Source organism: Phalacrocorax carbo (genome assembly GCF_963921805.1).
Source record: "Phalacrocorax carbo chromosome 29 unlocalized genomic scaffold, bPhaCar2.1 SUPER_29_unloc_2, whole genome shotgun sequence".
NCBI lineage: Eukaryota > Metazoa > Chordata > Aves > Suliformes > Phalacrocoracidae > Phalacrocorax > Phalacrocorax carbo.
This window is the reverse complement of record NW_026990232.1, coordinates 31,042-56,001: the sequence shown is the minus strand read 5'-3', so window position 1 is coordinate 56,001 and position 24,960 is coordinate 31,042. Positions and strand designations below refer to the sequence as shown.

Here is a 24,960-nt window from a genome sequence, read left to right as displayed (position 1 = left end):
TTGGAGGCTGAAGAGCGTCGGGAGCCGAGCGTGGGGGGAAGCCCCGAATTTCGGGGGGACGCCGGGTTTCGGGGGGACCCTAAATTAGGGGGGGGGGTCGGGGGGAGGGAGGAGGTAGAGGAGGAAGAGGAGATGAAGGCCGTGGCCACCTCGCCGGGGGGGAGGTTCCTCAAATTCGACATCGAGTTGGGGCGCGGGGCCTTCAAGACCGTCTTCAAGGGCTTCGACACCGACACCTGGGTGGAGGTTGCGTGGTGCGAGCTCCAGGTGAGCCCCCAAACCCGGGGGGGGCCCCCAAAACGCGGCGGGAGGGCGGGGGGGCTTCGTTTTGGGGGGCGGGGCTTGTTCGGCGGGTTTACGGTACGGCGGCGCCTCAAACTCACCTTGAGCCTCTTCCAATGTCATCGACGCCCCAAAACTCACCCATGAACCCAACAGTTGGTCCCTCAAACTCATCCTGAGCCTCTTCTGATGTCATCGACACCCCAAAATTCACCCATGAACCCAACGGTTGGTCCCTCAAACTCATCCTGAGCCTCTTCTGATGTCATCGACACCCCAAAACTCACCCATGAACCCAACGGTTGGTCCCTCAAACTCATCCTGAGCCTCTTCCAATGTCATCGACACCCCAAAACTCACCCATGAACCCAACGGTTGGTCCCTCAAACTCACCTTGAGCCTCTTCCAATGTCATCGATGCCCCAAAATTCACCCATGAACCCAACGGTTGGTCCCTCAAACTCACCTCGAGCCTCTTCCAATGTCATCGACACCCCAAAATTCACCCATGAACCCAATGGTTGGTCCCTCAAACTCACCTTGAGCCTCTTCCAATGTCATCGATGCCCCAAAACTCACCCATGAACCCAACGGTTGGTCCCTCAAACTCACCTCGAGCCTCTTCCAATGTCATCGACACCCCAAAATTCACCCATGAACCCAATGGTTGGTCCCTCAAACTCATCCTGAGCCTCTTCCATTGTCATCGACACCCCAAAACTCACCCATGAACCCAACGGTTGGTCCCTCAAACTCACCTTGAGCCTCTTCCATTGTCATCGACACCCCAAAACTCACCCATGAACCCAACGGTTGGTCCCTCAAACTCACCTCGAGCCTCTTCCAATGTCATCGACACCCCAAAACTCACCCATGAACCCAACGGTTGGTCCCTCAAACTCACCTTGAGCCTCTTCCAATGTCATCGATGCCCCAAAACTCACCCATGAACCCAACGGTTGGTCCCTCAAACTCACCTCGAGCCTCTTCCAATGTCATCGACACCCCAAAATTCACCCATGAACCCAATGGTTGGTCCCTCAAACTCATCCTGAGCCTCTTCCATTGTCATCGACACCCCAAAACTCACCCATGAACCCAACGGTTGGTCCCTCAAACTCACCTTGAGCCTCTTCCATTGTCATCGACACCCCAAAACTCACCCATGAACCCAACGGTTGGTCCCTCAAACTCACCTTGAGCCTCTTCCATTGTCATCGACACCCCAAAACTCACCCATGAACCCAACGGTTGGTCCCTCAAACTCATCCTGAGCCTCTTCCATTGTCATCGACGCCCCAAAACTCACCCATGAACCCAACAGTTGGTCCCTCAAACTCATCCTGAGCCTCTTCCAATGTCATCGATGCCCCAAAACTCACCCATGAACCCAACGGTTGGTCCCTCAAACTCATCCTGAGCCTCTTCCAATGTCATCGACGCCCCAAAACTCACCCATGAACCCAACGGTTGGTCCCTCAAACTCATCTTGAGCCTCTTCCAATGTCATCGACACCCCAAAACTCACCCATGAACCCAACGGTTGGTCCCTCAAACTCATCCTGAGCCTCTTCCAATGTCATCGACGCCCCAAAACTCACCCATGAACCCAACGGTTGGTCCCTCAAACTCATCCTGAGCCTCTTCCAATGTCATCGACGCCCCAAAACTCACCCATGAACCCAACGGTTGGTCCCTCAAACTCATCTTGAGCCTCTTCCAATGTCATCGACACCCCAAAACTCACCCATGAACCCAACGGTTGGTCCCTCAAACTCATCCTGAGCCTCTTCCAATGTCATCGACACCCCAAAACTCACCCATGAACCCAACGGTTGGTCCCTCAAACTCACCTCGAGCCTCTTCCAATGTCATCGACACCCCAAAACTCACCCATGAACCCAACGGTTGGTCCCTCAAACTCATCCTGAGCCTCTTCCAATGTCATCGACGCCCCAAAACTCACCCATGAACCCAACGGTTGGTCCCTCAAACTCATCCTGAGCCTCTTCCAATGTCATCGACACCCCAAAATTCACCCCTGAACTCAATGGTTGGTCCCTCAAACTCATCCTGAGCCTCTTCCATTGTCATCGACACCCCAAAACTCACCCATGAACCCAACGGTTGGTCCCTCAAACTCACCTTGAGCCTCTTCCATTGTCATCGACACCCCAAAACTCACCCATGAACCCAACGGTTGGTCCCTCAAACTCACCTTGAGCCTCTTCCAATGTCATCGACACCCCAAAACTCACCCATGAACCCAACGGTTGGTCCCTCAAACTCATCCTGAGCCTCTTCCAATGTCATCGACACCCCAAAACTCACCCATGAACCCAACGGTTGGTCCCTCAAACTCACCTTGAGCCTCTTCCATTGTCATCGACACCCCAAAACTCACCCATGAACCCAACGGTTGGTCCCTCAAACTCATCCTGAGCCTCTTCCATTGTCATCGACGCCCCAAAACTCACCCATGAACCCAACAGTTGGTCCCTCAAACTCATCCTGAGCCTCTTCCAATGTCATCGATGCCCCAAAACTCACCCATGAACCCAACGGTTGGTCCCTCAAACTCATCCTGAGCCTCTTCCAATGTCATCGACACCCCAAAATTCACCCATGAACCCAACGGTTGGTCCCTCAAACTCATCCTGAGCCTCTTCCAATGTCATCGACACCCCAAAACTCACCCATGAACCCAACGGTTGGTCCCTCAAACTCATCCTGAGCCTCTTCCAATGTCATCGACGCCCCAAAATTCACCCATGAACCCAACGGTTGGTCCCTCAAACTCATCAGTTCCCTAGTTTAACCCTTCCAACCCCTCAGCGGATCCCACATTGGCTCCCCCAAAGCCCTCGACGTCCCCCCGATGCTCACGGTCACCCCCGAATCTTGCCGATTCACCCCACATCCGTCCGTCCCTCTCCCAAATTTCCACATTCTCCCTTTAAACTGCCGGATTTCGCGCCGTCGCCCTCCAAATCCATCCCACCCACAGCCTTCGGGTCGCCGACGGCGGCTGTGGGGAAGCGCGCGGGGGCCTCGCGCCTCGATTCGCCGCTCGCTCCGGTGGGCGAAACCCAACCCCCCGGTTGAGCTGTGAAGTCGGGGGCGGGTTCGACGTCATCGCCCCGCCCTCCGCCAGGACCGTAAGTTGACCAAGGCGGAGCAGCAGCGGTTCAAGGAGGAAGCGGAGATGTTAAAGGGGTTGCAGCACCCCAATATCGTCCGTTTCTACGACTCTTGGGAGTCTACGGTCAAGGGCAAGAAGTGCATCGTCCTCGTCACCGAACTCATGACCTCCGGCACCCTCAAGACGTGAGTGGGGGCGGGCGTGGCGGGCGTGGCGAGGGCGGGGTGGGGGAGCGGCGACGATGGGTTGGGTCATCTCCGTCCCGTAGGTACCTCAAGAGGTTCAAGGTGATGAAACCCAAGGTTTTACGGAGCTGGTGCCGGCAAATCTTGAAGGGTCTCCATTTTCTGCACACCCGTACGCCGCCCATCATCCACCGGGACCTCAAGTGCGACAACATCTTCATCACCGGCCCAACGGGTTCGGTGAAGATCGGCGATTTGGGGTTGGCCACCCTCATGCGGACGTCCTTCGCCAAGAGCGTCATCGGTAAGGCGGGCCGCGCCGAGGCGCCGCCGTCGGGCGCCGGTTGCGGGTTCTCACACCGGCCGCGCCGTAGGTACGCCGGAATTTATGGCGCCGGAGATGTACGAGGAACGTTACGATGAGTCGGTGGACGTCTACGCCTTCGGGATGTGCATGTTGGAGATGGGAACCTCCGAGTATCCCTACTCCGAGTGCCAAAACGCCGCCCAGATTTACCGCAAAGTCACCAGCGTGAGTTTCCGGGGTTGGCGCCGCGGCCCGAGGCCCCGCCCGCCGGCGCGGTGACGTCGTCGCCGTTCCTCCTCCCGTAGGGCATCAAACCGGCCAGTTTTGAGAAGGTGACGGATCCGGAGGTGAAGGAAATCATCGAAGGTTGCATCCGGCAAAAGAAATCGGAGAGGTGGGAAGAGCGCCGTGCCGGGGGAGGGACTTCCCGGGCATGGCCCCGCCCGTTGACCACGCCCTCCACCGTAGGCTTTCCATCCGGGATCTGCTCAACCACGTCTTCTTCGCCGAGGACACGGGTTTACGGGTGGAGCTGGCGGAGGAAGACGAGGGGGTCGAGTCCTCTTTGGCGCTTCGGCTTTGGGTGGAAGATCCGAAGAAATTGAAGGGGAAACACAAGGACAACGAGGCCATCGAGTTCAGCTTCGACCTGGAGGCCGACGTCCCCGAGGAGGTGGCCTACGAGATGGTGAGAGGGGCCGGGGGGGGTTGGGGGCACGGTTTGGGGGGTGAAAACCCACCGGGGGGACCCCGAAACACTGCTGGGTTTGGCCCCTCCCACTTGACATGACCCTTCCGTACATCAAAGACCCTCCAAAATGGCCACAAAACCTATGGTTCGTTGCTCAAAGTCATCTCGAAGGTCTCCTGAAGTCCGTGACCCCCCAAAACTCACCCATGAACCCAACGGTTGGTCCCTCAAACTCACCTCGAGCCTCTTCCAATGTCATCGACGCCCCAAAACTCACCCATGAACCCAACGGTTGGTCCCTCAAACTCATCCTGAGCCTCTTCCAATGTCATCGACACCCCAAAACTCACCCATGAACCCAACGGTTGGTCCCTCAAACTCACCTCGAGCCTCTTCCAATGTCATCGACACCCCAAAACTCACCCATGAACCCAACGGTTGGTCCCTCAAACTCATCCTGAGCCTCTTCCAATGTCATCGACGCCCCAAAACTCACCCATGAACCCAACGGTTGGTCCCTCAAACTCATCCTGAGCCTCTTCCAATGTCATCGACGCCCCAAAACTCACCCATGAACCCAACGGTTGGTCCCTCAAACTCATCTTGAGCCTCTTCCAATGTCATCGACACCCCAAAACTCACCCATGAACCCAACGGTTGGTCCCTCAAACTCATCCTGAGCCTCTTCCAATGTCATCGACACCCCAAAACTCACCCATGAACCCAACGGTTGGTCCCTCAAACTCACCTCGAGCCTCTTCCAATGTCATCGACACCCCAAAACTCACCCATGAACCCAACGGTTGGTCCCTCAAACTCATCCTGAGCCTCTTCCAATGTCATCGACGCCCCAAAACTCACCCATGAACCCAACGGTTGGTCCCTCAAACTCATCCTGAGCCTCTTCCAATGTCATCGACGCCCCAAAACTCACCCATGAACCCAACGGTTGGTCCCTCAAACTCATCTTGAGCCTCTTCCAATGTCATCGACACCCCAAAACTCACCCATGAACCCAACGGTTGGTCCCTCAAACTCATCCTGAGCCTCTTCCAATGTCATCGACACCCCAAAACTCACCCATGAACCCAACGGTTGGTCCCTCAAACTCACCTCGAGCCTCTTCCAATGTCATCGACACCCCAAAATTCACCCATGAACCCAACGGTTGGTCCCTCAAACTCATCCTGAGCCTCTTCCAATGTCATCGACACCCCAAAACTCACCCATGAACCCAACGGTTGGTCCCTCAAACGCATCCTGAGCCTCTTCCAATGTCATCGACACCCCAAAATTCACCCATGAACCCAACGGTTGGTCCCTCAAACTCATCCTGAGCCTCTTCCAATGTCATCGATGCCCCAAAACTCACCCATGAACCCAACGGTTGGTCCCTCCAATGCATCCTGAGCCTCTTCCAATGTCATCGACACCCCAAAACTCACCCATGAACCCAACGGTTGGTCCCTCAAACTCATCCTGAGCCTCTTCCAATGTCATCGATGCCCCAAAACTCACCCATGAACCCAACGGTTGGTCCCTCAAACTCATCCTGAGCCTCTTCCAATGTCATCGACACCCCAAAACTCACCCATGAACCCAACGGTTGGTCCCTCAAACTCATCCTGAGCCTCTTCCAATGTCATCAGCACCCCAAAACTCACCCATGAACCCAACGGTTGGTCCCTCAAACTCACCTTGAGCCTCTTCCAATGTCATCGACACCCCAAAATTCACCCCTGAACTCAACGGTTGGTCCCTCAAACTCATCTTGAGCCTCTTCCAATGTCATCGACGCCCCAAAATTCACCCATGAACCCAACGGTTGGTCCCTCAAACTCATCTTGAGCCTCTTCCAATGTCATCGACACCCCAAAACTCACCCATGAACCCAACGGTTGGTCCCTCAAACTCACCTTGAGCCTCTTCCAATGTCATCGACGCCCCAAAATTCACCCATGAACCCAACGGTTGGTCCCTCAAACTCATCCTGAGCCTCTTCCAAAGTCATCGACACCCCAAAACTCACCCATGAACCCAACGGTTGGTCCCTCAAACTCACCTTGAGCCTCTTCCAAAGTCATCGATGCCCCAAAACTCACCGTGACCCCCACGACTGACCCCTCAATCCCCTCCCAAACCCCTTCCAATACCAATGATCTTCCAAATTCCCCCCCCGGAGGCTCTGATTGGCCGCTGGGCTTGTTCTCGGCCCACCCCCCAACCCTAGCGACTCTCCGTGACCCACCGACACCCCTTTTTTTCCCACCCCCCCCAAAAACCAGGTAAAATCCGGATTCTTCCACGAGAGCGACTCCAAAGCCGTCGCCAAATCCATCCGGGACCGGCTGACGTCGGTGAGGAAGACGCGGATGAGGAAGAACGCGCCGGGGCGGCTCCTCGCCGAAAACGAGGACCCCGAAGTCGACCAACACGTCCGGCAACGACCCCCCGCCCCCGGGGGGACCCCCCCTTTCCACCCCCCGCCCCGGGACCCCCCCAAATTCCTCGCCGGCGGTTGCTCCGAAGGGACATGGGAGAACGGCGCGGGGGCGGAGCCGGCGGCGGGGGCGGAGCCGGCGGGCGTCGACGGGGAGGCGGGGTTTGCGGGGACGCAAGGTCGCGGGGTGGCTGCGGCGGGGGAGGGGCGGACGAAGATGGCTCCGGGCGGGCCCTGCCCGGGGATGGCGCCGGAGCCGACTGGGATGGTCCTGCCACCAACTGGGATGGCGCCAGTGCCAACTGGGATGGCCCCGCAGCCAACTGGGATGGCCCCAGTGCCAACTGGGGCCCCAGTGCCAACTGGGATGGCACCACAGCCAACTGGGATGGCCCCAGTGCCAACTGGGATGGCACCGCAGCCAACTGGGATGGCCCCGCCACCAACTGGGATGGCACCACAGCCAACTGGGATGGCACCGCAGCCAATTGGGATGGCACCACAGCCAACTGGGATGGCGCTGCCACCAACTGGGATGGCACCACAGCCAACTGGGATGGCCCCAGTGCCAACTGGGATGGCACCGCCGCCAACTGGGATGGCCCCGGTGCCAACTGGGATGGCGCCGCCACCAACTGGGATGGCCCCAGTGCCAACTGGGATGGCTCCACAGCCAACTGGGATGGCACCACAGCCAACTGGGATGGCCCCAGTGCCAACTGGGATGGCCCTACAGCCAACTGGGATGGCCCCAGTGCCAACTGGGATGGCACCGCAGCCAACTGGGATGGCCCCAGTGCCAACTGGGATGGCGCCGCCACCAACTGAGATGGCCCCAGTGCCAACTGGGATGGTCCTGCCACCAACTGGGGAGCCAGAGCCAACTGGGATGGCACCACAGCCAACTGGGGAGCCACAGCCACCAAGTGGGATGGCACCACAGACAACTGGGATGGGACCGCTGGCTCCTGGGATGCCACCACCCCCAACTGGGATGGCACCGCAGCCAACTGGAACATCACCAGCTCCAGGGCTGCCACCGCAGCCACCTCCCATCATGAAGCTGCAGCCGGGGCTGCCACCGGCTCCGGGGACGTCACCAACCCCGGGGGTGCCACCAGCACCGCCCCCCACCCACCCAACCTGTCCCCCACCTGACGACCCACCCCCGCACCCCGATCCCCCCAAATCCATCCCCAACCCCCCGGATCCGGCCGCCTTCCTCCGCGTCCCCGAGGCCGACCCCGCCGGCGCCAAACCCGACCGCGTCCGGCAGCGCCGAAGCTCCTGCCCGCGCCCGGAGAAGGTTCCTCGCTTCCAACTCACCGTCCTCCAGGTCGGCGGTGGGGGGTTATTTTGGGGGGGGGGGGACGGGGACAGAGGTGGGGACACCCCATAACTTGTGTCCCCCCCCTCCCCACCCCAAGGTCTCCTCCCCTGGGGACAACACGGTGGAGTGTCAACTGGAGACCCACGACAGCAAGATGGTGACCTTCAAGTTCGACGCCGACGGCGACGCCCCGGAGGACATCGCCCGCTACATGGTGACCCCCCCCACCCCCGAACCCCAAAACTCCTCCCCCCACCCCCCCCAAAACCCCTCCCCCAGTTAATGCCACCCCCCTACCCCCGATCGTCGGCGACCCCTGGAAGGTTGAGGAGAACTTCGTGCTGGAGGGCGAGCGGGAGAGATTCGCCGAGGAGCTGAAGGCCATCGTGGCGCGGGCGCGGGGGCTCCTCGGTGGCCCCCCTGCGGACCCCCAGGTGCCCACCCCCACCCCAGATGCCCCCGTGCACCCCTCCCCCCCCCCCAAACACTGGGGGCCACCCACCCCCTTGACCCCCCCACCCCAATATGTCTCCCCACAGGCGGGACCTCCTGAGCAGGCCGGTGGTGGTGAGTGGGGGGGGGGGGGTGGGAGGGGAAGGGGGGGGTGTAGGGGGGTGTCACCCCCACCCTGACCACCCTGCCCCTCCCCCACCCCACAGAAGGCGCCCCCCAATCGTCCCCCATCGGTCGTTGGAGGTTTTGCATCAACCAAACCATCAGGAACCGGGAAGGAACCGGTGGGTCACCCCAGGGGGGCCGTGGGGGGGGACACCAAGGGGGGGGGGTGTCCCCACCCCACCCCTCCCCCCAACCTCCATGGATTGGTGGGGGTGGGGGTTGTCCCCAAACCCGGCGGCCTCGGTGGCCCCCAAGGGTGGGGGGGTGGGTGACCCCAACCCCGGTGGCCCCCAAGGGCGGGGGGTGGGTGTCCCCAAACCCCAAGAGCTGAGGGACCCCCCAGGACCGGGGCCAGGCGTCGCCGGCGCGCGGGAGCGGGGCGGACCCCGGGGAGCGGAGCTGGGTGTCCCCAAAGCCCAGGAGCTGGACGTCCCCCGAGGAGAGGAGACGGTCGTCACCGGTGCTGGGGAGCGGGATGGACCCACGGGAGCAGAGGTGACCATCCCCAACCCCACGCCCTTGGTGCCCCCCGAGACCTTGGTGCCCCCCAAGACCCATCGATGACCATCCCCAACCCAAGCCCTTGGTGCCCCCCAAGACCCATCAATGATGTCCCCAACCCAAGCCCTTGGTGTCCCCCAAGACCCATGGATGACCATCCCCAACCCAAGCCCTTGGTGCCCCCCAAGCCCTTGGTGTCCCCCAAGACCCATGGATGACCATCCCCAACCCAAGCCCTTGGTGCCCCCCAAGACCCATCGATGACCATCCCCAACCCAAGCCCTTGGTGCCCCCCAAGACCCATCAATGATGTCCCCAACCCAAGCCGTTGGTGCCCCCCAAGACCCATGGATGACCATCCCCAACCCAAGCCGTTGGTGCCCCCCAAGACCCATGGATGACCATCCCCAACCCAAGCCCTTGGTGCCCCCCAAGCCCTTGGTGCCCCCCAAGACCCATCGATGACGTCCCCAACCCAAGCCCTTGGTGCCCCCCAAGACCCATCGATGACCATCCCCAACCCAAGCCCTTGGTGCCCCCCGAGCCCCCAGAACCCCAAGACCTTGACGTCCCCCAGACCCCAACACCTCCATGTCCCTCAAAGGCCGGCGACACTCGCCCTGATGCCCCCCCGCCATACTGGGGGGGCCGGGTGGCCACCTGAGCCCCGCCCCCGTCTCCCCAGGCCCAGCCCACGGGCCCCGCCCTGCCGGGGGCGGGGTCTTTCCCACCGGGGTCCAGCTGCCCCCACCCGAAGACCCCCGTGAGCAGGAAGGTCTGGGGCCGCAGGATCAAGAGCTGGGCCCGGCGCCTCCAGCAGCCCCCCGCCGCCGCGGGGGGCCCCCCCCGGCCAGGTAGGGTGGGGCACCCCATCTATACCCCCCCATACCCCCCCATACCCCCCCCATGCCCCCCATCTATACCCCCCCAACTTACCCCCATCTATGCCCCCCCATTTATAGCCCCCCCACTCCTGCCCCTCTCCATAGGTGCCCCCTATATGTACCCCCATATACCCCCTGCCCCATACGCACCACCCTATAGAGCCTCCCAATGTACCCCCCCTCTGTATACCCCTCATATATCCCCCTCCCCGTATATAGGCCCTATATATGCCCCTCCCCATATACAGGCCTCATGTATCCCCCTCCCCATATATGCCCCTCCCAATAGGCCCCTGCCCCTATATGGGCCCCATATATACTCCTTTTCATATACAGGCCCCATATATACCCCTCCCCACGTATAGGCCTCATATATTCCCCTCCTCATGTAGACCCCTCCCAATATATCCCCCAACCCATCTATAGGTGCCATATCTACGCCTTGCTCTATATCCCCCTCCCCACATATCTCCTTCCCTATATATAGGCGCCATATGTACCTCTCCCCGTATATAGACCTCCTATATACCCCTCCTCATACTTCCCCCTAAATATACACCCCCGTATAGCCCCATAGATCCTTCTCTCCATATATAACCCCCATATATACTCCCTATACACCCCCCAACCCCTCCCCCATACGCCCCCCTATAGAGACCCCTCCCCCATACGCCCCCCGCTCACCCCTCCCCCCCCGCAGGGGAGGCGCAGGAGCTCGGGGACCCCCCCCGGCGGGGCCGCTGCCAGGTGGGTGATTGGGGGGGCCCTGGGGGGGGAACCCCTGGGACCCCCCGAAACTGCCCCAGGGACCCCAAAACTGCCCCAGGGAACCCCCAAAGTGCCCCCGGGACCCCCCGAAACTGCCCCAGGGACTCCCCAAAGTGCCTCTGGGACCCCCCGAAACTGCCCCAGGGACCCTGAAACTGCCCCAGGGACCCCCCAAACTCCCCAAAGGGACCCCCAAATTACCCCAGGGACCCCAAAACTACCCCAGGGACCCCCCAAACTCCCCAAAGGGACCCTCAACGTCTCCAGGGACCCCCAAATTGCCCTAGGCACCTGAAAATGCCCCCCCCCGGACCCCCAAATTACCCCAAGCACCCAAAACTACCCGGCCAGGACCCCCAAACTGCCCCAGGGACCCCCCAAAGTGCCCCTGGGACCCCCCCAAAACTGCCCCCGGGACCCCCAAAGTGCCCCCTGGGTGCCCCAAATTACCCCAGGGACCCCCAAATTACCCCCAGGGACCCCAAAACTACCCCAGGACCCCCAAATTACCCCCAGGCACCCCAAAACTACCCCCCGGGACCCCCAAATTGCCCTCAGGGACCCCAAAACTACCCCAGGGAACCCCCAAATCCCCCAAATCCCCTCACCCCCCCCAGCTCCTATCGCCCCTATGTGCCCCCCCCCTCCAGCCGCTAACGAACCCCGAATCAACCGACCCCCCCGAAAGCGAAGGCGATTGGGGGGAGCCCAGCTCGGAAAGTGAAAGCGGGGGGGTGGGGGGACCCCCCCGGAGCCCCCCCGGAGCCCCCCCCCGCCCCCCCGGATCCCCCTCGTCCCCCATGAGCAGCGACGGGGAGACGGACCCCGAAGATGAAGATTTGCGGGCGGAGCTGCGAAGGCTGCGGGAAAAGTGAGGGTTTTGGGGGGGTCACGGGGAGTTTTGGGGGGGCCCCCCAATATCGGGGGACCCCCGCCAATATCGGGGGACCCGCCCTGACCCCCCCCCATAGGCATATCCAGGAGGTGGTGACGTTACGGGCGCAGCAGGACAAGGAGCTGCGGGAGCTGCACGGGCGCCTCCGCGCCCTAAAAGAAGCTCGGGGGGACCCCCCAAAATTTGGGGGACCCCCCCCCCGGGGAGTATGGGGGACCCCCTCATCACTGCCCCGGGGGATCCCCCCGACGCCTTCGCGGTGCCAAGGGAAGAGGACGGGGAAGGGGTGCGGCGGCGGCAGGTTTGGGGGTGGGGTGGGGGGATTTTGGGGGTACAGGGGAGGTTTTGGGGTGCTCTGTGGTGTGGGGAGGGGGGTTTTGGGGTGCGGGGGGGTGATTTGGGGTGCGTGGAAGGGGTTTGGGGTGCGGGGGGGGTGATTTGGGGTGCGTGGAGGGGGTTTCGGGGTTCAAGGGGGGGCTTTTGGGGTGCAGGGAGGCATTTTTTGGGGGTTCTGTGGTCGGGGGAGGGGTTTTGGGGTGCAATGGAGGGATTTGGGGTACAGGGAGGGGACTTTGGGGTTCAGGGAGGCTTTTGGGGTGCTCCATGGTGTGGGGAGGGGGGTTTTGGGGTTCAAGGGGGGGCTTTTAGGGTGCAGGGAGGCAGTTTTGGGGTGCACAGGGGGATTTGGGGTGCAGGAAGGGGGTTTTGGGGTTCAAGGGGGGGTTTTTGGGGAGCTCCACGGTGTGGAGAGGGCGATTTTGGGGTGCAAGGGGGATTTTTTGGGTGCAGGGAGGTGTTTGGGGGGGGCTCCGTGGTCAGGGGAGGGGTTTTGGGGTGTAATGGGGGGATTTGGGGTACAGGGAGGGGACTTTGGGGTTCGGGGGGACTTTTGGGGTGCTCCGTGGTGTGGGGAGGGGGGGTTTGGGGTGCAGGAAGGGGGTTTGGGGGTTCAAGGGGGGGCTTTTGGGGTGCAGAGAGGGGGGTTTTGGGGTGCAAGGGGGGTTTGGGATGCAGGGAGGGGTTTTTTTGGGGTGCAAGGGGGGGTTTTTGGGGTGCAGAAAGGGGGTTTTTTTGGGGTGCAAGGGGGTTTGGGGTGCAGGGAGGGGGTTTTTAGGGTGCAGGGAGGGGGTTTTTTGGGGTGCAAGGGGGGTTTTGGGGTGCAGGGAGGGGGTTTTTTGGGGTGCTCTGGAAAGGGGGTTTGGCGGTACAGGGGGATACGGGGAGCGCTGGGAGGAGATTTTGGGGGTGCGGGGTGGGATTTGGGGAAGGGGGCTCCTCCCACCCCCCCCCGGACACCTGTGTCCCCCCCCAAACCCCTTCCCCTCCCCCTTCCAGGCCCCCCCACCCCCGCAGCCCCCCCAAACCCCCCCCCCAGCCCCCCCAAAAAAGGGGCTCTTCACCGACGACCTGCACCGGCTGGTGGACGAGTGGGTGCAGGACACGGCCCGAGCCCAGGTAAGGGGGGGCCCCCCGTACCCCCTTTTTTGGGGTGCTGGGGGGCGGTCCCAATATTTTAACCCCCCCTTCCTTTCTTCCCCCTCCCACCCCCCAATATTTCCCCTCCCCCCCCTTTCTCCCCCCCCCCCAATCCCACAGGGGACCTCGTCGTGGGTGGCCACCCTCCGCGGCGCCCGGATGAACCCCCAAAAATGGGGGGTCCCACCCCCACCCCCCAAAAAAAAACAACCTCCGAGGGGGGGGCTCCCCCCTCCCATCAGGGGCTGAGTGAGGGGGGCCCCCCCCGGGACCCTAAAAACGCTGCTTTCCCCCCTCAAATCCCCTTGTTTCACCCCAAAACCCCCCCCCATTTCGGGTTGTGTCGCCCCCTTTTTGCCCCTCGTAGGGTGAACCCCAATTTTCAGCCCCAAAATTGCCTCGTTTCACCCCAAAAATCCCTCTTTTTGGGGGGTCTGACCCCCCCTCATAGGGTGAACCCCAATTTTTGGCCCCCCAAATCACCTCTTTTCACCCCAAAACCCCTTTGTTTTGTCCTTCTCTGTCAGGTGAACCCCAATTTTAGGCCCTGAAATCGCCTTGTTTCACCCCAAAACTGCCTTGTTTTGCCTCCCCGTACGATAAACCCCAATTTTCAGCCCCCAAATCACCTCGTTTCACCCCAAAATCCCTCATTTTTGGGGTCTGAGCCCCCCCATGGGATGACCTCAATTTGTGGCCCCCAAAATCACCCCCTTTCACCCCAAAACCCCCTTGTTTTGTCCTTCTCTGCTGGGCGAACCCCAATTTTCAGCCCCCAAATCACCTCATTTTACCCCAAAATCCCTTTTTTTTGGGGGGTCCCTCCCCCTTTTTGCCCCTCCCAATAAAGTCACTGGTCTTTTGGCCCCCAAATCACCTTTTTTTACCTCAAACCCCCGTTTTTGGGCCTATTGCCCTTTCTGCCCCTCCCCCCCAAAGTGACCCCACTTTTTGGCCCCCAAACCAACTCATTTCACCCCAAACCTCCCCTTTTTGCCTCCCTCATGAGGTCACCCCAATTTTTGCCCCCAAAATCATCACATTTCACCCCAAACCCCCCTTTTTGGGGCCTATCGCATTTTTTTGGCCCCCCTCATGAGGTGACCCCAACTTTTAGCCCCAAAACGGCCTCATTTCACCCCAAAACACATCGGTTGAACCCCACACCCTCTCTCCCCCCCAATTTACCCCCCAAATCCCTGTTTTTTCCCCCCAAAACCACCGGGAGCCCCAAAACCACCCCATTTCACCCCAAACCTCCCCCGCAGGCCTGCGATTCCCCTTCACGCAACCGTGGCTGGGAGGGAACTGGCCAAACTCGTGTTACTGGTGACCACCACCATACCAGTGACCCCTCCCCATACTGGTCGTACTGGTGCGACTGCCCCTCCCCCCCTCCTTCCCCCCCCTCCCCCCCCTCCCCCTCCCCCCCCCCCCCATTTTTTGGGTCATCTCTTCCCATTTTCCACCCATCTACCTCACCCGTTCACTAGCCAGCGAGGTTTTGGGGTGAATTCCCGGGTATTTGGGTTCTGAGGGGAACGCAGGAGTTTAATTTTTAGGGGGAAATTGTTAAAAAGGGCGAAAAAACCCCTAAAATAAAAACGTGGTTGGTGGGCGCCACTCCCAAGATGGCGGCCGCGCCGCACTTGCCACTCCCAAGATGGCGGCGCCCAACGCACCGCCTATGGGGAGGCGTGCGGGCTCCAACCTTCCCAAGATGGCGTCCGTGCCCTTCTCAAGATGGCGGCGCGGCGCGGTCAAAATGGCGCCTCGGCCCCGCCCTCTCCCTCCCCGTTTCCGCGTTTGAATAAAACTTTATCGGGCGGCCGGAGCCGGGCAGGAGCCGCGGCGGCGGCGGCGGAACCGGGGCCGGGCCGGGACCGGGCGGCGGTAACCGGGAGGTGGCGGTGGAACGGCCGGGAGAGGCCTCAGGCCTGGCCGCTGGGGCCTGCGGCCTAGTCGGGAGGTGGCGGTGCGGGACGCGTAGGCCTCGCGGGGAGCCCGGGGCCCTGTAGGCCTCGCGGGGGGGAACGACCCGGGCCCTATAGGCCTTTGGGGGGGGGAAGGACCCTATAGAGCCGGGGCAGGGGGGAGCTGGGGCCCTATAGGCCTTTTGAGGGGAGCCCCGGGGCCCTGTAGGCGCTTGGAGGGGGCCCGGGGCCCTACAGGCCCCTTTTTGGGGGGGTTTAGGGCCCTATAGGCGTTTTAGGGGATCCCAAGGACTTACAGAGCTGGGAAGACTCTATAGGTCCTTTTGGGGGTGTCCCAGGGCCCTATAGGTTCTTTTGGCGGGAGTGCAGGGTCTTACAGAGCTGGGGAGACCCTATAGGCCGTTTTGGGGGTGTCCCAGGGCCCTATAGAGCTGGGGAGACCCTATAGGCCCTTTTGGGGGTGTCCCAGGGCCCTATAGAGTTTGGGAGACCCTATAGGCTGTTTTGGGGGTGTCCCAGGGCCCTATAGAGCTGGGGAGACCCTGTATGCCCTTTTGGGGGTGTCCCAGGGCCCTATAGAGCTAGGGAGACCCTATAGGTCCTTCTGGGGGGAGCCCAGGGCCCTATAGATCTGAGAACACCTTATAGGCCCGTTTGAGGGTGTTCTAGGTCCCTATAGATCTGTGGGGGGGAGTTATTGTGTTCCCTAAGTCCCTATAGGGGGAATTGGCTGCCCCCCCTATAGAGCGGGGAGCATACAGGGAAGCGTTAAAGGGGGGTGGGTGGCTACAGGAAGGGTTTCCTATAGGGGGTCCCTATAGAAAAGCCGTGGGAGGGTGTTTTATAGGGGAAGGGGGGTGATAGGGATCTGTAGGGCAGCAGGGCGGATGTCCTGGGCTGGGGGACGGGGTTGGGGGGGTCTATAGGGGCGTGGTGGTGGGTCTATAGGGGCAGGGGGGTCCCTATAGGAGCGGGGGGGGGGGCCATGGCCTCGGTGCCCGTATACTGCCTGTGCCGGCTGCCCTACGATGTCACCCGCTTCATGATCGAGTGCGACGGCTGCCAGGACTGGTTCCATGGCAGGTGGGCTGCTGGGAGGGACTGGGGGGGCACTGGGGGGCACGGGGGGGGTGCTGGGAGGGACTGGGGGGGCACTGGGAGGGACTGGGAGGCGAAGAGGGGGTACTGGGGGGCTACTGGGATGGACTGGGAGCCTACTGGGATAGACTGGGGGGACTGGGAGGGACTGGGATGGATTGGGAGGGGACTGGGGCGGTTGCTGAAGGGGTGGGGACAGGGACTGGGGGGGCACTGGGAGGGACTGGGGAGTGAGGAGGGGGACTGGGATGGACTGGGAGGGGACTGGGGGTGACTGGGAGGTGCTCAAGGGGTACTGGGGTAACTGGGGGTAACTGGGAGGGATAGAGGGAGAGCTGGGCCTGGGGTGTACTGGGAGGCCCCGGGGGGGTGTACTGGGAGGCCTGGGGGGGGCTACTGGGGGTTACTGGGAGGCACTGGGCCCTACTGGGAGGCCTGAGGCGGGCTCCCCGCAGCTGCGTGGGGGTGGAGGAGGAGGCGGCGGCCGAGATCGACCTCTACCACTGCCCCAAGTGCGAGGTGCTGCACGGCCCCTCCGTCAGTGAGTGCCTATAGCGCTATGGGGGGCGGGGGGCTCACGGGCCTCGTGGCCCCCTATGGGGCCGTGTGGGATGGGCCCGTGCCCCTATGGGGCCCTATGGGGCCGTGTGGGATGGGCCCGTGCCCCTATGGGGCCCTATGGGGCCGTGTGGGATGGGCCTGTGCCCCTATGGGGCCCTATGGGGCTGTGTGGGATGGGCCTGTGCCCCTATGGGGCCCTATGGGGCCGTGTGGGATGGGCCTGTGCCCCTATGGGGCCCTATGGGGCTGTGTGGGATGGGCCTGTGCCCCTATGGGGCCCTATGGGGCCGTGTGGGATGGGCCCGTGCCCCTATGGGGCTGTGTGGGATGGGCCCGTGCCCCTATGGGGCCGTGTGGGATGGGGTCAGGCCCCTATGGGGCCGTGTGGGATGGGGTCAGGCCCCTATGGGGCCCTATGGGGCCGTGTGGGATGGGGTCAGGCCCCCTATGGGGCCAGGTCTGGGCCCCTATGGAGCCCTATGGGGACCTATGGGACGGGGTCTGGGCCCTATGGGGCTGGGCCTGGGTTATATAGGGCCCTATGGGAGGGGGTCTGGGCCCAATGGGGCCAGGTCTGGGTCATATAGGGCCCTATGGGCCCGGGTCAGGCCTTATAGGGCCAGATCTGGGTGTTATAGGGTCTAATAAGACTGGGTTTGGGTCTTATAGGGCTTTATAGGGCCATGGCTGGGCCTTATGGGGCCGTATGGGGCTGGGGACGTATGGGGAGGGGGGTGGGGGAGGGTCTCTGTGCGCTGGTTCACACCATGAACCAGAGGCTGAGCCTCGTAAGGCCCTATAGGGCCGCGCCGGGGCCTCGTAAGGCCCTATAGGGCCGCGCCGGGGCCTCACAGGGCTATATGGGGCTAGGGCTTGGTGGGCTGGTTCCCCCATCCTGGGCCATATGGGATCCTATGGGACCATATGGGACTCGGGGTGGTTCCCCCGCCCCGTGGCCGGCTGGGCCCCTATAGGGCTGGGGCCAGTCCCCCACCCGTGGCCGTACGGGATCGTATGGGCCCGGGGCTGGGCTGGTTCCCCCATCCCCGGCCATGGGGGGGGCTTTAGGGCCCCGGGCCCGTATGGATCCATACGTTCCCGGCCGTCCCGCAGTGAAGCGCCGCCGCGGCCCCCCGAAGCCCCCGGAGGCGGAGCCGGGCCGCCCCGTCCGCACCGGCAGCGCCCAGTTCGTGCGGGAGCTGCGGGGCCGGACCTTCCCCAGGTGAGGGGACGTATAGAGACGGGCCCTATGGCCCCTATAGGGGCCCTCGGGGCGCTCTGTAACGCCTCTGCGGGTGTTTAGGGTCGGGCCGTATGGGGGGCAGCCCCGGGGCGTTACGGGGTGGTGGATCCCTTTCCTATAGGTGCTGTGGGGCCTGTAGAGGTGCTATAGGGGCCGTACGGCTTCTCGGGGTGCTAAGGAGGCTTTGTGAGGACCGTATAGAGCCTTTACAGCCTGATAAGGGCTATATATGCTCCTAAGGTGCTGGGGGAGATGCATTACAATTCCATAAGGTCCGTATAGGCTCTTTGGGTGCTATAGGGGTGTCAGCGTGGTGCTATAGGAGCTGTACGGCCTACGAGAGTCCTATAGGGGCTGTATTGGTCATCAGAGCCCTATAGGAGACCTATTAAGGCTCTATAGGGGCTGTTAGAGTGCTATAGGGGCTGTGTGGCCCATTGAGGGGCCATATAGGAACCCTATAGGAGCTGCATCACTCGCTGGAGCGCCATACAAAGCTCCTATACACCCTATAGGAGCTGCCGTCGCCCATCAGGCCTATGAAAGCATTATGGGACCTATAGGACCTCTGTATAGGAGCTTTTCTAGGATCTGTAAGACCTGTTTGACTCGTTGGGGTGCTATAGATGTGCTATGAGGTCATTATAGAGCCCATAGGGGCGGCATCACCCCTAGGAGCCCTGCGGAGCTCTTTGAGGACGTATAGGATCTCCATTGCCTGTTGGGGCACCGTATAGGGACCCTATAGAGCTATTAGGGGACTTGGTAAATCTCCATGACCCTTTGGACTGCTACAGAAAGCTTATTAACCTACTATAGGATCTATAGGGCCTACGGGACTTGTCACGCCGCTATAGAGACTCTGCAAAGCCCCTATAGGACTTATACAAGCTGCACAACCACCTCCAGCTGCCTTCTAAAGCTGCTGTAGGAGCTATAGGGGCTGCTTTGCCCACTAGGGCGCCGTATAGGAGCCCTATAGGAGCCGCGTCGCTCGTTGGACCTCCACAGGAGCTGTACTAAGCCACTATAGGATCTATAGGGGCCGCACCATCCCTTCGACCACCCCAAGAACCCTATGAAGGAATTATGGCCCATATGGGAGCTCCAGCACCCGTCAGCCCCTATATAGAAGCGCTGTAGCACCATTATAGGAGTTGCACCACCTATATCACGTCTTGTGGGGGCTATGGGAGCCCAGCAAAGCCGCTATAGGATCTATAGGGGCCGCATCAGCCCTCAGACCACCCCAAGAGCCCTACAAAGGAGTTACAGCCCTTATAGGAGCTCCAGCGCGCTTTAGGCCCCTATATAGAAATACTATGAGTTCTTTATAGGAGTTATAAGGTTTACATTGTGTCTTGGGGGTATACAAGTCTGATGAAGCCATTATAGGATCTATAGGGGCATCATCACCCCTCAGACCACCCCAAGAACCCTAGGAAGGAGTTACAGGTGTTGTAGGAGCTCCAGGAGTCTTCAGCCCCTATATAGGAACGCTGTAAAGCCGTTATAGGAGCTATAGGGTCTATATTACGTGTTGGGGCACTACAGGAACCTGATGAAGCCGCTATAGGATCTATAGGGGCTGCATCACCCCTCAGACCACCCCAAGAGCCCTACAAAGGAGTTACAGCCCTTATAGGAGCTCTGACACCTTTTAGCCCCTGTATAGAAATCCTGCCAGCTCTCTATAGGGGCTATAGGGTCTGTATGGCGTTTCAGGGGGCTATAGGAGCCTGGCGAAGCCGCTATAGGCTCTATAGGGGCCGCGGGGCTCGTTAACCCCCCGCGAGGACACCCCAAAGCCACCGCAGCAGCGCCGCGACCCTCCCCGGGGTGCCCTGAGAAGCCATCGGTGGGGGACCTATAGGTGCCGGGGGTGGGGGTGGGGGGGGCTATAGGAGCCCTATAGGCGCCTCCATACGTCCCCCGCAGCGCCGACGAGGTGCTGCTGCGCCCGAGCGGGGCCCAACTGACCGTCGAGTACCTGGAGGAGAAAACCTTCGGCGTCCCCATCTTGGTGGCCCGGAAAGAGGGGCTGGGGATGACGTTGCCCCCCCCGACCTTCACCCCTCGGGACGTGGAGCATTACGTGGGTGAGTTTTGGGGTTCGGGGGGGGGGTTTGGGGGTCCCCCCCCCCTTTTTGATTGGTCTATAGGGGATTTTGGGGGGTTTCTATAGGGGCGGAGAAGGTGGTGGACGTCATCGACGTGGGGCGCCAGGCCGACTGCCGCATGAGGCTGGGGGACTTCGTGGCGTACCTGGGGGGGCCCCGGCGCGACCGCGTCCTCAACCTCATCAGCCTGGAGTTCTCCGACACGCGGTGGGTGACGCCGGCGCCCCCGGTAGCCCCCAGTATGGACCAGTATGGCCCAGTAACCCCTGGGGCAGCCCGGGGCTCTTCCCAGGCCAGCCTGGGCTCCCCCCTCCCCAACTTGGGGACCCCTCCTGACCCTCCCAGCACTAGTATCACCCCCCCCCAGTAACCCCCAGTAACCCCCAGTAACCCCAGTAACCCCCAGTATGTCTCCCAGTATGGCCCAGTAACCCCTGGGGCAGCCCTGGGCTCTTCCCAGGCCAGCCTGGGCTCCCCCCTCCCCAACTTGGGGACCCCTCCTGACCCCCCAGCACTAGTATCACCCCCCCCCCAGTATGTCTCCCAGTATGTCTCCCAGTATGTCTCCCAGTATGTCTCCCAGTATGGCCCAGTAACCCCTGGAACAGCCCTGGGCTCTTCCCAGGCCAGCCTGGGCTCCCCCCTCCCCAACTTGAGGACCCCTCCTGACCCCCCAGCACTAGTATCACCCCCCCAGTAACCCCCAGTATGGACCAGTAACCCCAGTAACCCCCAGTATGTCTCCCAGTATGGCCCAGTAACCCCTGGAACAGCCCTGGGCTCTTCCCAGGCCAGCCTGGGCTCCCCCCTCCCCAACTTGGGGACCCCTCCTGACCCCCCAGCACTAGTATCACCCCCCCAGTAACCCCCAGTATGGACCAGTAACCCCCAGTACCCCCCAGAGCATCCCTGGGCCCCCTCCCTGGGATGTCTCTTGGGTCCGACCCCGCCAAGGACCGGTGTCACCCCCTTAGTCCCCCCCCCAGTCCCCACCGGTGCTCCCAGTTCACTCCCAGTCCATTCCGCGACGCTCCTACTGCCCCCCCACTCCCTTCCCAGTCCCCTCCCAGTGCCCCCCGATCCCCCCCCGGATCCCCTCCCAGTGCCCCCAGTGCCCCCCGATCCCCTCCCAGTCACCTCCCAGTGCATCCCAGTGCTCCCAAATCCCCTCCCAGCCCCACCCCACCCCAGGGGGGGTCTCCCCCCACCCAAGTTGGGGGTCCCCCGCCCCAATAACCCCCCCCTTCCCCCTGCCCCCCCCCCCGAAGCCTCTCCAACCTGGTGGAGACGCCGCGCATCGTGCGGAAGCTCTCGTGGGTGGAGAACCTGTGGCCGGGGGAGTCGGCCTGCGAGCGCCCCAGCGTGCAGAAGTACTGCCTCATGGGGGCCCGCGACAGCTACACCGACTTCCACATCGACTTCGGGGGCACCTCCGTCTGGTACCACGTCCTGCGGGTACGGCGGGGGGCGGGGGGGCGGCTGCAGGGGGCGGGGGGGGCGGCTGCAGGGGGTTTAGGGGGAATTGGGAGGCTGGGGGGTGGCTGGAGGGGGTTTAGGGGGGATTTGGGGGGCTGGGGGGTGGCTGGAGGGGGTTTAGGGGGGATTTGGGGGCTGGCGGGTAGCTAGAGAGGGTTTGGGGGGGGCTTAGGGGGTGGCTGGAGGGGGTTTAGGGGGGATTTGGGGGGCTGGCGGGTAGCTAGAGAGGGTTTGGGGGGGCTTAGGGGGTGGCTGGAGGGGGTTTAGGGGGGATTTGGGGGGCTGGCGGGTAGCTAGAGAGGGTTTGGGGGGGGCTTAGGGGGTGGCTGGAGGGGGTTTAGGGGGGATTTGGGGGGCTGGAGGGCAGCTAGAGAGGGTTTAGGGGGGCTTAGGGGGTGGCTGGAGGGGGTTTGGGGGGATTTGGGGGGCTGGGGGTAGCTAGAGAGGGTTTAGGGGGGCGTATGGGGCGGCTGGAGGGGGTTTAGGGGGGCTTAGGGGGTGGCTGGAGGGGGTTTAGGGGGGATTTGGGGGGCGCTGGGGGGTGGTGTGGGTTGGGTTTTGGGGGGTAGAGAGAGCATAGGGTGGGCTTCGGGGCACTGGGGGGTGGCTGGACGGGGTTTAGGGGGGATTTAGGGGGCTTGAGGTGGTGTGGGTTGGGTTTTGGGGGGTAGAGAGGGCATAGGGTGGGCTTAGGGGGGCTGGGGGGTGGCTAGAGGGGGTTTAGGGGGGATTTGGGGGGCTGGGGGGTAGCTAGCGAGGGTTTAGGGGGGCTTAGGGGGTGGCTGGAGGGGGTTTAGGGGGGCGTATGGGGCGGCTGGAGGGGGTTTAGGGGGGATCTGGGGGGCTTGAGGTGGTGTGGGTTGGGTTTTGGGGGGGTAGAGAGGGCATAAGGTGGGCTTGGGGGGGCTGGGGGACGGCTGGAGGGCGTTTAGGGGGGATTTGGGGGGCTGGGGGTGGCTGGAGGGCGTTTAGGGGGGATTTGGGGGGGTGGGGGGTAGCTAGAGAGGGTTTAGGGGAGCTTAGGGGGTGGCTGGAGGGGGTTTAGGGGGGTGTATGGGGTGGCTGGAGGGGGTTTAGGGGGGATTTGGGGGGCTGGGGGGTGGCTGGAGGGGGTTTAGGGGGGATTTGGGGGGCTGGGGGGCGGCTGGAGGGGGTTTAGGAGGCATTTGGGGGGGGGTAGAGGGGGCATAGGGCGGGCTTAGGGGGCGTTTGGGCCGCTGTGGGCTCTCTAGGACACCTCTAGGCCAGGCTTAGGGGTCACCATTAGGTCCCCGCAGCACCTCAGGCTTCCCCAGCCTTCCCCTAACCCCAACCCCCCAAACCCCCACCGCTTTAAACCTCTCTGGGGGTGCCCCACGGCTGCCCCACGGCTGCCCCACGGCAGGGCGAGAAGATCTTCTACCTGGTGCGACCCACGGCGGCCAACCTGGCTTTATTCGAGGCCTGGAGCAGCTCCCGAAACCAGGGCGAGCTTTTTTTCGGCGACCAAGTCGATCGTTGCTACCGTTGCCCCCTCCGGCAAGGCCAGACCCTCTTCATCCCCACCGGTAACTCTTTTTTGGGGGGGTGGGTGTGTGTCCGTGGTGGGGGTGGGGTCCCCCGACCCCGCCGCGGCGGCCGCCTCCCCCCGTGACCCCCCTGCTCTCCCCCCCGCCCCGTGTCGGGCGCCGGCAGGTTGGATCCACGCCGTGCTGACCCCCGTCGACTGCTTGGCTTTTGGGGGAACTTCTTGCACAGCCTCAACATCGACATGCAGCTCAAGTGGGGTGTCTTGGGGAGGGGTTTGGGGGGGCTACGGGGTGGTTCAGGGGGTTTTGGGGGGGCTACGGGGGGTTTTGGGGAGTTTGGGGGGGTTTTCGGGGGGCTTTGTGGGGTTTTGGGGGGCTGTGGGGTGGTTCAGGGGGGTTTTGGGGGGGCTTTGTGGGGTTTTGGGGGGCTGTGGGGTGGTTCAGGGGGGTTTGGGGGGGTTTTGGGGGGGCTTTGTGGGGTTTTGGGGGGCTGCGGGGGGTTCAGGGTGTTGTGGGGGGGCTACGGGGTGGTTCAGGGGGGTTTTAGGGGGCTGCGGGGTGGTTCAGGGGGGTTTTGGGGGGCTTTGTGGGGTTTTGGGGGGCTGTGGGGTGGTTCAGGGGGGTTTTGGGGGGGCTTTGTGGGGTTTTGGGGGGCTGCGGGGGGGTTTGGGGTGTTGTGGGGGGGCTACGGGGTGGTTCAGGGGGGTTTTAGGGGGCTGCGGGGTGGTTCAGGGGGGTTTTGGGGGGGCTTTGTGGGGTTTTGGGGGGCTGTGGGGTGGTTCAGGGGGGTTTTGGGGGGGCTTTGTGGGGTTTTGGGGGGCTGTGGGGTGGTTCAGGGGGGTTTGGGGGGGTTTTTGGGGGGCTTTGTGGGGTTTTTGGGGGCTTTGTGGGGTGGTTCAGGGGGGTTTGGGGGGCTGTGGGGTGGTTCAGGGGGGTTTGGGGGGCTGTGGGGTGGTTCAGGGGGGTTTCGGGGGCTTTTGAGGAGTTTGGGGGGGTTTTGGGGGGGCTTTGTGGGGTTGTGGGGGGGCTGCGGGGTGGTTCGGGGTGTTGTGGGGGGGCTACGGGGTGGTTCGGGGGTTTTGGGGGGCTGCGGGGTGGTTCAGGGGGGTTTCGGGGAGTTTGGGGGGGTTTTTGGGGGGCTTTGTGGGGTTTTGGGGGGCTGTGGGGTGGTTCAGGGGGGTTGTGGGGGGCTGCAGGGGGTTTTGGGGGGTTTTGGGGGGCTGCGGGGTGGTTCAGGGGGTTTTGGGGGCTGCAGGGTGGTTCAGGGGGTTGTGGGGGGGCTATAGGGTGGTTCAGGGGGGTTTCGGGGGGCTGTGGGGTGGTTCGGGGGTTTTGGGGGGGGTTTTGTGGAGTTTGAGTGGGTTTTGGGGTGCTGTGGGGTGGTTTGGGGGGGTTTTGGGGTGGGATGGGGGGCTGAAGGGGATTGGGGGGGCGCAGGCTGGATTTGGGGTGCTTCGGGGTGTTTTGGTGGGCGATTTGGGGGGGCTGTGGGGGTATTTGG

The 24,960-nt window shown here is 62.4% G+C and overlaps 2 protein-coding genes across 3 annotated transcripts in view; both read left to right on the top strand.

The window, feature by feature from the left end:
- The first annotated feature begins 48 nt into the window (after nt 1–48).
- On the top strand, nt 49–16,350 carry WNK3 (WNK lysine deficient protein kinase 3). Of its 2 annotated transcripts, none has more exons than XM_064439682.1 (18): nt 49–267; nt 3,437–3,609; nt 3,693–3,913; nt 3,984–4,141; nt 4,222–4,310; nt 4,385–4,604; nt 6,893–8,383; nt 8,475–8,591; nt 8,701–8,811; nt 8,917–8,944; nt 9,037–9,114; nt 9,339–9,490; nt 10,182–10,350; nt 11,081–11,127; nt 11,799–12,019; nt 12,120–12,329; nt 13,379–13,498; nt 13,640–16,350. In XM_064439682.1, the coding sequence occupies exons 1-18, from the start codon at nt 133–135 to the stop codon at nt 13,680–13,682; spliced, it is 3,783 nt and encodes a 1,260-aa protein (XP_064295752.1). In that variant the 5' UTR covers nt 49–132; the 3' UTR covers nt 13,683–16,350. The 2 variants fall into 2 exon arrangements, with proteins under 2 accessions (XP_064295752.1, XP_064295751.1); XM_064439681.1 differs by having other exon boundaries at nt 12,120–12,344.
- A 34-nt stretch (nt 16,351–16,384) lies between these two features.
- PHF8 (PHD finger protein 8) overlaps nt 16,385–24,960 on the top strand; it is a 16,240-nt gene continuing 7,664 nt past the window's right edge. The window contains 9 exon segments of the mRNA XM_064439686.1: nt 16,385–16,536; nt 17,007–17,092; nt 18,226–18,334; nt 20,294–20,454; nt 20,541–20,682; nt 21,744–21,930; nt 23,336–23,498; nt 23,626–23,667; nt 23,670–23,719. Of these exon segments, the coding sequence (XP_064295756.1) occupies nt 16,439–16,536; nt 17,007–17,092; nt 18,226–18,334; nt 20,294–20,454; nt 20,541–20,682; nt 21,744–21,930; nt 23,336–23,498; nt 23,626–23,667; nt 23,670–23,719 (1,038 nt within the window). The 5' untranslated portion in view covers nt 16,385–16,438.

What these genes read in the sequence shown, in the direction of transcription:
- WNK3 (XM_064439681.1), top strand. Translation starts at nt 133, where the DNA reads ATGAAGGCCGTGGCCACCTCGCCGGGGGGGAGGTTCCTCAAATTCGAC. An exon ending in TTGCGTGGTGCGAGCTCCAG is followed by an intron (nt 268 to 3,436) that starts GTGAGCCCCCAA and finishes GCCCTCCGCCAG; the next exon opens with GACCGTAAGTTGACCAAGGC. An exon ending in CGGCAAAAGAAATCGGAGAG is followed by an intron (nt 4,311 to 4,384) that starts GTGGGAAGAGCG and finishes CCTCCACCGTAG; the next exon opens with GCTTTCCATCCGGGATCTGC.